At 39.8% G+C, this 12,220-nt stretch overlaps 1 protein-coding gene across 8 annotated transcripts in view; it reads right to left on the bottom strand.

Annotated features, from left to right (window-relative positions):
- LOC124155618 (protein 4.1 homolog) overlaps window positions 1-12,220 on the bottom strand; it is a 127,872-nt gene that overhangs the window by 30,995 nt on the left and 84,657 nt on the right. For all 8 annotated transcript variants that reach the window (XR_006864210.1, XM_046529606.1, XM_046529603.1 and 5 more), the window contains exons 3-7: window positions 4,155-4,302; window positions 2,291-2,366; window positions 2,011-2,055; window positions 991-1,167; window positions 35-187 (exon numbers count right to left, since the gene is read on the bottom strand). Coding sequence is in view for 7 of the 8 variants with exons in the window: in XM_046529606.1 (XP_046385562.1) it covers window positions 35-187; window positions 991-1,167; window positions 2,011-2,055; window positions 2,291-2,366; window positions 4,155-4,302 (599 nt within the window). In the remaining variant the exon portion in view is untranslated. The remainder of the gene's footprint in view (window positions 1-34; window positions 188-990; window positions 1,168-2,010; window positions 2,056-2,290; window positions 2,367-4,154; window positions 4,303-12,220) is intronic.

Here is a 12,220-nt window from a genome sequence, read left to right as displayed (position 1 = left end):
TGGCTCATGGAAAGATACTGGTCTAAAACCTTACCTATCTCTGTACACAAACAATCCCGAGGAGCATACACCAAGCATTATATCTACACCTTCTGAGTCCTTTGCAGGGTGCAAGTCAACACCATACATAGCAAGCTTTTTTGCATTTTCAACGTAGTGCAGCTCAGCTTCAGCAGGAGTTTGTCCCCTGTAACAAGGAAGCCAAATTATGTATCAAAACTCAACATTATATACATGCAGAAGATGAATGATCTCAATATTATTTTTCAAGTACTCATACATTATAGAAATAAAACTAAAACATTCAACCTCACAATATATTTAACTGCTTTGGACTACCTAAAAACATTTAATAATACATCACGAGAAAGATAACTTAGCGTTGATGACAAAGAACAGTTTTATCAACCATTAGCTAGCAGAATTTCAGAGGAAATAACAAAAAACTTTGGAACACAAATTTCCATTTCCAAAGGGGTGTTATCATGATTTGTAAACATCCCATCATTTAGAAACCCTTAAAATACATGTTTCCAAGATGCCTCCTCAGACATCCAAAAAATATCAAAGATACCTTGAGGTAGTGAAAAGGAGATCTCATGGTGATCAGAGACCTTCCCTAGTATTTGTAATCTCAAGAAAGGAATCTGTAATCTCCTTCTGAAATGCACTTATAATATTTCATTATCATGAACAAGTTACTCATAATTTCTTCTACTATTCTCCCAGTTAGCAAACATGATTAAGACGTGCAAGTAAGCACAAGGAATGGTCAAAGAAAGTGGATACAGCTAGGAATCACAAGCACATAGTAATTGCTGCACATTAAATCATACCAGAATGTACTAGTATCATTCATAGTCAACGTTGGAGAGTTATCCTTTAGCCCACCTCAAACAGAAAAGTCAAGTATTGTTAGGCCATTGCCATTTCATCCATTTATTTTAGCTAAGACAGGCCATACTCTGAGTGAGTCTGATTGATACTCACTTGTGGGTTTTATGAAGCTCCATAACTTTTTCTTCCAGTTCTGGACCCTGGTTTGGTGCAAATCGGAATTCCTTGAGGTATGCACGGTTTCCGTGTTCTTCTTGGTCAAAATCACCAACTTCTGACTGCACCAAGTATGACCCCAGTAGTGCGTGTGTTACAAATGAACAAGGCAATCTGCAATGGAAATACAAAACATTTAAAATGATTAAAAACGTGATTAACCACTAAGTAGGCAAAAGTTATGAAAATCAGAATTGTTAATATACAGGACAAAATTTAATGGAAGACTAAATATATTTCAATGTATTTTAATGTTTTAAAAAACCAAAAGCTCTTTGTGATCAAATAAGTTGTCCCCATAAATCTCTACTCATAGAAGCAGAGTTCTTATCCAATGATATCCTTAATTCCTCAATCGAAAGTCAATGTTATATGTAATGATTAAATAATAATTATTCACTATTTATTTCCACATTAGCTGGCATTCTACTATCACCTAAAAATGAAAAAACAGGCAAAACACCTTTTCAAGAGGGCTACAGTTTTTTATATTTAAAATTCTAAAATATGATGCATTAACTTCTTGGACTAAAAGATGCAAAAAAGGGTTTAATACATATTTTTATCTTAATTGCTACTATTATTCTCACACTCACTATTATAAAATAATGAATACATACTGTACGGGCCTACTAATAATAATTTGCTGACGAAGCCAAAACGGAGGAGAGCATATGAATAAAATAAATATTTTTTTAATCTATAAAAAATACAAAATTCTGAAATTTTTTCAAGGAACATTATTCTAACTCTGATTTGTGGTGAAAGAAAATATGAGTGGAATGCCGTGTTTAATTTGCCCATCTAACAAAATGACTGATTCCTTAAATTTTTTTAAGACAAAGCATGCTAACATTATATATATTATACAACTGACAAAGAAATAATCAGCAAAAAGATTAAAACCTTTAGTTTTACAGTTGAATAAAAAATCTAAGCACAAGTGACAGAACTTACTTTCCAAGAAGAATATCATTTCTTATTTGAAGACACAGCTGGTACCTGAAAGAATATGGAGTTATTAATTTTGGCCATGACGGTTAAATATTCTTAATCTAAGTACTCTCACTGTAAGGTCTGCAAAAATTTATCTCTAATCCTTTGAATTTTTCAGAAAAAAAATCAACTCCTGTTAATATTGCATCAATATGAGTTTCATATGATTTATTCTGAAGTGGTCTTTCAAACATGAAATGGAAATCCAATACGCTGCAAAAGGAGAAAGGTAGTGCTTTACCTGGTGATATCCTCTTGTAGCTGGGCTGGATCAGGAGGATAAAATTTGACCTCAAAATTAAATTTCCAAGGCTCCCCTGAAATGAGACCAAAAGTAAAAAAATGAATCAGTAAGACTAAAAGACATAGGTAACGTCTATTTTTAATACTCCAGGATAAAATTCAGAACCAAATACAGAAGATTCCGGTTAATTGGGACATATCGGGACTTGTACACTTTGCCCCAATTAAGCGGCTGCCCCATTTAGGCGAACTCTCTTGTATATGGGCATAAACAAACGTTGAAATGATAGAAAGAAGACTAAAGAATGTTTGCAACATAGGTTTATTAAAATATTAATTTGATTAATAAATCAGCGAGTTGAGTTAATTTACTATCATTTTAATGAATTATAACATTTTTGTTAAAAATATATTTCACAGCCTCGGACGACGCTGAATGAGTGTCTTTTACTAAGTCCTGTTAAAGAAAAGTCTTATTCTCTTGCGGATAGTATAACAACAAGAGCTTTCAAAATAGGGCAAGAATAGGAACGTTTGTGAAAAATAAGAGTAAATCAAAGGAGGAAAATACAAAAAATAGTATTCTGAAAACAAAAAAATTTTAATTTCGTCGCGAGTATAGAGTCTATGTCGCAGACTCCTGGTCCAATAAAGCGGCATGCTATCCCAATAAAGCGGAGAATACTCTGGGATATTCCTCTATTGGGTTCTGTTCTTCAAGACCTGCCCCAATTAAGCGGCCGCCCCAAGTAACCGGTGGACCCATTAAACGGAATCTACTGTATCAACCACATAATACACACACATCCCTATCAAATGCTGACTTGCAGATAAACCCAGGAAAAGATTTCATCCTCTTTTGTTTTAATTTGCAAGTTTTGATCATGTAAGCAACCCTCCACTGTCCACCACTTTCTGAGCCCCGACATTCAGCCCTGAGTATGGATAACGACTCGTACTCTGAAACGTCGGGAGCCATTGAGGAGATTACCTAGAGGAGCACCCACGCAGCCTTCACTACCAGCATATGCCGGGAAAGCATCGGATCTTTTTTCTTTAAAAACTGCATGATATTCCTCACAACCCTTGTTTAGACCACCCACCAGAGCCTGCAGGCCTCTTGTCACCTAATCATCCGCAAAACTTACTGACTTAAATATCATGCCCCCACCTCAACTCTGGCTTCCAACTCATCACATACCTCTCTTACCATCTCTGCAGTGTACACCTTAAAAGGCCACGGGGTGTTCAGAAAGTGCCTCATTCCCTGGCCATTGGTAGCCCACCCAGATTCTTGGTCCTAATATAACTTTTCTCCCTTTATCCATTTCCCTTTTGATATTTTCTGGGCTTTCCACCCTAACATTCTAAGTCCCAACATTCATGGATACATTCTTCTTCTCCATTTTATTTTTCTTCTTTCCTTCTTTCTTGGATGCTGCTGATGATGATGGGTCCCAGGAAATAAATTTTTGAGGCTAGTTATACTGTACTGATTGTTTCCAGGGAAGGAATAGTTGATAGGGTTTCCAGCATTCATTTAAACAGTGTTTTTTACACCATCACGTGGACTACCTTTTATCTAGCTCCTATCCTTCGACCAATCTGCCTTGGATATCCCAACTACGATTTATGTAGAATCATTTCCTCCAGTGTAGCCCTAGGGGTCAATCGAATGTGCAAGTCTTTCCATCATGAGAAAGTTGTAGCTCAAGGGAAAGGACTACCTAATATTTAAGTATGTAAACATTGACAAAGTATTCAACCTCTTCGCAAGGAAAATTTAACACCAATCACAGTAAAATAGTTTCTGATAAATTATGATAGTGAGAACAAGCCAAGCAAAAAATAATTCTCTTTACCTTTCACAAATTTGCTTATTCTCTTATCCATATCCAACCAAGTTCTTGAGTCTGTGTGGTCATCGTACGTCAAGCCAAAATAGTCTTTCTCTAGAAGATTCATGTGTTCACACACTCGATTGAGCAGGTCCTGCCCCTTGGCTTTGCGCTGAAAAGATATAAAAAGGAAAAATTTAAGGAAATCAGTTGAATTGCTTCATTTTCAACACATAGACCCATGATGCTGTAAGATATATGTTGCCGTGTAGCTTAAAAACACAGAAATAATAAAAGCTTAAGTTCTTGTATGGTCCAATGGCTGACTCTTCAGAAAAAAATCATACATCGTGCTTGCTCAGTTGTCGGGCACCGTTGAAAAAAATCGCCAGAATATTATTGTGGTAAAACGCTGCCTCAAGATATCCATGCAAGAACAAGGCAAGAGATATTTTGCAGACAGATTAAAGATCCATTTCCATAAAAGCTCAATACAAACTACAAAATTTATTTTGAGAGAAACATTCTTTCCGAACACTAGTCAGAGGCTATACAAACGGCAAAATGCAGACAAACATTATCAAGAAGGCACATACAAATTGGGGAACAATATCTATCAGATTTTCAGTTATAAAAACTTCCACCGACAAATGGGATCCATGCTTGTATAAGACGAGGTGGAAAAACTGATGAAATTAGCATTATAGCAAGCGATTTATTGTTATTAGTGGAAAATCTAACACTGAAATAATACTGACAAAAATGTTCAAATTAAAACATTTATATTTATCAATTCAGATTTAAGAGGATAAGCAACTAAAATTCAGATACCCAACATGAAAAATTACATGGAAGAGAGTTGAGTGAAATGAGAGGACAACGAACATGGGGAGGAAAAGTGACATTTGCATACTTCGTCGATAACAAGTGAACCTTCACCACCTCACACTTCAAGGATTATGTTTGGGGGTGTCCCAGGGATTCACCCGGAATCCCAGTCCAGCACTATAGGCTACCACACTCCCCAAGCCTACCCTTGCCACTCATTAATCATATGAACCCGGCACCCCTCGAAAGGGGCCTTCTGTTTGTTAATGCACGTGCAGCCACCTGTCTCTTCGGCGAGGGAGCGCGCTCATGCCGCACCGTGGAGAATCCCGTCACAGCCGCCGCACACAACAACACTCGCGTTAACAGAGGGTTCCGATCGACTTGCAGCGGTCTCCATTTGCGCGCATTTCCACTTCCGCTCCGTGAGTGGCGTTGAGGGGGAGGAAACAATAACGGAGGAAAACTCGGACACAAGGCGAGGCAGACAACACGGCGACTGGGAGCAGTGGGGTAGGGGTGGGTGGGGGAGAGCGCATCCTCCAAGGAGCGCTCCAAAGTCGTTACTCACGCTACCCAAGTCCAGCGAGGTGTCTTCGCGAAGGTTGGAACTTAAGTTGCCACATTCACTTCGGCAGGTTGGAGCGAAAAAACAAATCGTACGTAATTTTCATGAACATTTCAAAATATACCCTTCCGTTAGCACTTCGTCCACTGACAGCAACCAAAAATACGCTTTGCGCACTCTTATACTCAGGGGTCAACACTGAAAACCCGAATTTCACACAGGCTTTTACGGCATTCCAACTAAGCACTGGAAAATTTACGTAATATTTATTACTGATTTTATTTATCACCGCGTCACCTCTTGAGTTATTAACAAATAAATGCTTTAAATGAAGTCAAACACGGTAACAAAATGAAAATGTCGCAACGGTCGACTGAAATAGATGGTAAAGTATCAACCTGAAGATATAAGAAATGCATTATCAAAATACTGTAAGCCAATTATTCTTTTCGACCTCGACGTACATTTCCGAAGAAGGGCAAAACGTTTCAATAGCATTCGCGAAAAGCATTTATTTCGGATAACTAAGTGACGAACATAACTCCTTAATCTGCACCTTAAAAATTAAGATGCAATGAAAACATGTCATCTCCTGCGGATTCCTTAGCGAGGCTGTCGAGTAGATCAATGTTCGTACTTAACGGATTTCCCAACTCCTTCGGCTCAACAGTATGACTGCACTAAGACAAAACGATAAACACGACCGTTTCTCCCATTTGTGATTATATCCCTGGAAATTACGAAGAATACGAAAAATTACGACATTAATATTAGTTTTGCACTGCTAACAATAACTTTTATTGTGTTTCTATTAATTTACCAGGAGAGTCTCATTAGCTGAAAACACATTTAATGTGATTTTAAAAAAAGCTCCGTTCGCTGAAAAGAATATTTTTCTCAATTCTTACACATAAGCCATGGATATGAAAAATCATATAGTTCTCTCTTACTGTCCAATTTCCCAGAAGCTGGATCGATGAATTAATTTCAAACGAAATTATCCAAAATGTGAAAGGTAGCTACATTGATTCTATAGGCATATCATAAAAATAGAATGAATATGAATCCACTTTTACCGAGCCCGGGCATTGGTTTATTGAGGAATCAAATATCGTGAAAGGGATCGGATAGCATGATCGATTCAGTAGAGAGAAGTAGAGAAGGGAAAGCGCGATAAAAGAGGAAGAAAATGAAGAGGAGTTACTGGATATGATTGGCGAAGAGAGGAAGCTCTCGGCAAAGACAACAAGACTAATTAAATGGTGGGAGGGAGGCTCAAGGAAATCTGATAGATGGAAGGATATTGGGTGAGCAGGGGCGAGGAGGGAGGAGAAAAAGAAGAGAACGCTATGGACGAAATGGAGAGAACGATGAAGATTACACTGTGGAGGTGGTGGTGTAAGCAGGCCATTAAGGCGCAAGCAATATACTTCCCTCGACCTTTAGGCCGGAAAACATAAATAACCTCACAATGGCAACAGAGAAAACGAGTGAAAAAAGGGGCTGGCAAAAATTATTCTGAAATGGACTGCCGTGTCTGATTTGGAGTGAAGCGCTCCACATGGCGGAAACGCGGGCGCTGATGAAGGAGGAGAAGAGGCTGCAGGCTTTTGAGATGAGGATATGGCGGAGTTTGGAGAAATTAAGTGGAGAAAAAGACAAACGAGTGAGTTCGAGATATAGTGGGGGAGAAATGAAAATTGCTGAGTTACATAAGGAGGCGGCAGAGGGTGTAGTCGAAGCGAGTACATGCTTAAAATTATGATAGAGGGAAAGATATTGGGTTAGCGTGGGAGGAGAATGAGGAGAACTGGGCGAATGGAAAATATGAAGAATAAAAGTCTTGTGCTGCAATATAAGAACGAATTCAATTAGCGGAGTGGGGAGAGGTGATTCGTACAATTTACTATTCAACTTACCCCAACCGGTTGCACAATTTGAGTAATAATGGCAAATATTTCCTGGCACCCAACAAAACATATCACAACAATACAATATTAAGAAATCAAACGGGAGAGAGCCGTCGCCAGATACTACTGTGATATAAGGAGGATGCGACCGACAATGCATGAGGGCTCAGGGGAGCCCTTCGAGGATACAACACACCGGGGCCGGGAACCAAGCCCGTGGCTTATACGCCCGATCACCCGGGGAGGGACTGGAGAGGAAGGAAAAGGAAAGAGGGGCCGCCGCGATAGGAGCCCGTCGACGCCTCTGGGAAGGGAAAGGGACGGGACGAGGGAAAGACACCTCCCTCAACGCTATAGAAGCGAAGAGGGCCCTACTACTAGCGAAACCAGGCAAAGCAATTAATATGCCAACGATTTTGGAGAATTTTCCTATAAATGAGAAAAATCCATCGATCAAATCGTAGGATGATGCGACCGACAGCAATTTGCGCCATGAGGGAAGGGTAGGAAAGGAAGGTTGGAGAGAAACCCAGCGTTGCCATTACCCTGATCTTAGTGAAAGCCTCCAAGGGAACCACGGCCTGACGTCCCATCCGAAGGACGGAGTTTTTCATTTGAAGTAGCCTCCAGATCAGGCAGTCTCTGAAAAATCTCTTCCACCGCCGAGATTAGAAACCGAGTCCATGGAGAGGGAAGCCAACACTCAAGCCCCCAACATGAACCCGAGCCCCTAGTCGTTGGATAAGTCAGTGAACAAACAGGTGAGGAGAACCAGAGCCAGATGCAACAGATGCGAAAAAAGAGGAGAGATTTGCACACCCACACTAACCTCCATGCATATTCATCGACGACGGAGGGCCGTGGTTCACACTGCTGGGATGCCGAGGGGATTACCCGAGCCTCCTCAGAAGGCAAGTCGACGAGCGAGATTTGAGCCAATCAAATTCAACAGCTTTCCTCACCCCCAATCGGGAATTTTATGGGCCCAGCTAACGAGATGCAAGCATATCGCCAGGGAGGATGAAACGGATAAAGATTTCCCACCACTCCTTCACTGTAGTTTCTGCCACAGAGGTTAGATGGCGTGACTGAGCGACAGAAATTAAATAATTCAAAATTTTGATTCTTGTAGATATAATTTTCGAAAGATAAATCTTTTAAATGCGACATATTTTGGCTATGAAAATCAATTTTCGGCTTCATACCAATCATATCATTTAAAGGGTACTTTGCAAACGAAAGCGATAGGTTTCCAGGGTTTGAGTGGACTGTGGCGCTTTCTTACCGTACTCGTATGCATTAGCTTAAGCATTAGCTTAGAAGTAGTAATCTACATTTTTCCTACGCACAAACAACAATTGTCAATAGATACCCGAGAATGAAAACCTCTTATTTTCAAATGCAATGAAAATATACCAAGGTGAGTTTAATTTTTTAACGACAGTCGGTGGGTCATCATAAAGGAATGATTTTGTAATCATAAGGGGAGAGATTTTTAAGCGAGTGTGCGCGGCTTGTCGATAGTAATTCTACCCTGAACAGTTAGTTAATAGCACTAATCACTCAAATAGCAAATACAAAAAAATGTTGATATTTTGAAATGCCTGAAATCTTCAACTATAATGACAGAGATTCACAAAAATACTAGTGGGATCGGAGTATGGGGATAGGAGAATTCATCACTCAACGGCATAGAAGGGAATTTCCAGGGCATTGCACGGTGTGTTTACATTCATACCCTCCAGCGCGCAATAAATTTCATTAGAATACAACATAACGCCAAAAAGTAAAGACAAAAGGTCGGTGGAAGCATGAAAAACACCTCCCACTTCAACCATAAACAATAAGCTTTGATTCCTATACAGAGGCAACATACTGCCCGCTCTGATTAAAGCAAAAACAGGCGAATATCCTTTCAACACGATTACAGTTAGGGACGGACGCCGCGCGATACATGCGAGTCGCTCATCCATCCAATGCCGCTCTGAATTGTCAAATTTCCGAGTTACGAAAAAAATAACAAGGGAAAATAAAATTCAAGCGGTCCCGCCATGATTTGGAGAGGAGAGCCGAGAGAATTGCCAAACGAGGCAAACCCCAAACCACCCCCACAACCAGGAGTAACTTTTTTCCTTCGGCGTCCAGAGGGGGTGGGGGGCGTCGACCAGCAGTACGAGCGTCCTCCTCCACAACAACAAATGACGAACGCCACACACTCTCGAATTCGCGGCCGCTCGCCTTCCCTCCCTCCCCGCATACCATTGTCCGGCTGCGCCCATCCCAGCGTGGACTCGACAGGTGGAGTGGGCGAAGGGCGTCGCGACGCGGAACGGACTCTGCGCCTGATAATGAGCCTGGAGTCGGGAGGCCCACGAGGGCTTCGCTACATGACGGAATAAATCCACACTAATATAATTCAGACGTCGTAATCACGCTGATGAGGATGACAGCAGTCAACTACGTTTTGGCACAGGCTGACAACCTTTCTTTTCTACAATTTTCTACGGCTTTTTCACAAATAAATTCGACAGACAGGCTTCATCGTCATCAATCATCATGGAAATACAATAATCATTTATTTTAGCGACAAAAGAACTTAGACATACATACACATTCGTGCACTGAAGGTTTTCGTTTTTACTAGAAGTACACTCAGTAAGGCTAACTATTTATGTTTACTGCGCAAGACCCGGGTTTCATAACAAAGTAAAATCTTCAGGTTCATACCATAGTCAGCTCTTCAACCTGAAGATGTAACTATGCTATGAAACACTGGTATTCCCCATTAAACATTTGTAAACATTAAGAAAAGAAATAAATACTTTTTATCCATAATGGAAAAATTTCATGAAGTAAATACTGACGCTATTACTAAAATTTCGCTGCTGATATTGTGACGCATTTAAAAGCGACTGTAAGATTTTTGTCATTTCATTCCTCTCGCTCAACCCCTTCCTTACGCGCAGATGAATGAATCTCAGTGTAAATAAAGTTCAGAAAAATAAGCAAGAGAGCCGGAACCGCGGTCGATAATTAATAAATAATCACCTGGAAGCACACCGTATCCTTGGGAATAATCGACTCATTAGAAACACGGAAAACATTGGCTTAATTTCAAGCAGAAAATAATGCATTAGTTTACTGCAGTGATAGTGTTTTTGAGGTTTTATTTGTTTCGTATTTTGTATAAGTCAACGATTTGAACAGAATTATTAAGTCTAATAATGCATAAAAGGTTCAACATTTCATTGAAACTACAGAGCAAGCTTATAATGGACTGGTAATCAGGTAAAATATTCGTAATTAGATAGAAAGATTCCAGATGAGACGTCCTCAGCTCATTTATTTTACGTTCAAATCATCGATTATGTAATTTCTCGAAAAAATGACATAGTTTAACGCAAAAAAGGAGATCTTTTTCTGAGGGTCAAAACAATAGACAAGTTTCCATCCGTAATATTCACCGCAATCGGCAAATATCGTTTTAATTACGGTATAAACGCTAACCTTTCTCTAACGAATGATGAAATACGCCCTACCAAGAAGACGATAGCTGACAACTGCTCGTACCCACTCAATGGGACATCCCTAGTACCAATGTAATGGGTAAAACAAACTATTCATTTACATATTACACTAATTTGCACAGCTTTTTACAGATGACAATCCTCTAAGTCCGGGGGTTATTTTTTCACCACTTTATTTAGCTTTCATTAATTTAAAAAGAAAAAACAAAACGAGGAAGAGTCCCTTAACTTCGGACACTCAAGTTAGCTGGTAATAGAAGAGGAAAATACAAAGAAATCGAAATAATGACCAATTTAGAAACAGGAGACAATTTGCAGAAAAGGAGGAGTTTATAAGACAACACATGAGCAATCATCCTCAGGCGCCGTTAAAATACCTACTTCACTATTTTCCAAAGACAATCCACTCAAGTATTTGGATCGTCGCCAAGTCACCCAAGAGGGTGCTAGGAGGAGCGAAAAAACAGGAGGAGGGAATGGGGCATTTACAGAGCTTCGAAGGGGGACGACGAGAATCGTCACCCCTTTGGCGGTAGGGTAAAAGAAAACTACTTGTGTACGCCTCGATAGGAAAAAAAACGGCGCGGGGACGAACACCTAAGGAAGACCGCCGTGGATGTGCGGTAATCAAGCGGATATCCCGAAGAATCGAGCACTAAGTCGACGGCGTCACATTTTGCTCCCGTAAGTGCCAACATACTTTGTCTTCCCACGGATTCGCAACGGGAACTATTCAATGAATTGGCTTCTTTAGCCGACTAAATCTCTGCTAGGTGATCAAAACAGACGCCATTCATGGCGTTTCTCCAATACATCATGTCCCTTAGTGAGTTATAAAATATTACCAACGCCATTCTTCCATTCCACATACAGTGCGAATTGCTTTCAATCTTAAAAACGCCTGCCTTCTGACAAAGACGCAAATGAGCTAAAATTACTGTGATTTAAAAGAGCGGTACTTTAAAAGTTCAGTTAGCCGCAAATGGAAGCTGGCATGTCACAGCCCATCCTCTAAATTACAAACCCGCTAGTGTAAAAAAATATTACATTCAAGAGATTAAATACCTTGAAAATGACACAAAGTGTCGAAACCAGAGTCGGTCGCTAAGTGTTAAACTAAATAGTGTGGAAATTACCATTTGTGTTTTAATCATGGATACAGCAATATTCCATAAAATTAAGCCTGAAACGATTTTATACATTCAAGAGACATTTTACGCGTCATTTTACTTGAAAAAATTGTTATTGACGAATGCT

Source organism: Ischnura elegans, chromosome 3, assembly GCF_921293095.1.
Source record: "Ischnura elegans chromosome 3, ioIscEleg1.1, whole genome shotgun sequence".
NCBI lineage: Eukaryota > Metazoa > Arthropoda > Insecta > Odonata > Coenagrionidae > Ischnura > Ischnura elegans.
Note: the sequence above shows the minus strand (reverse complement) of the source record. Positions and strands in the feature narration are given on the sequence as shown.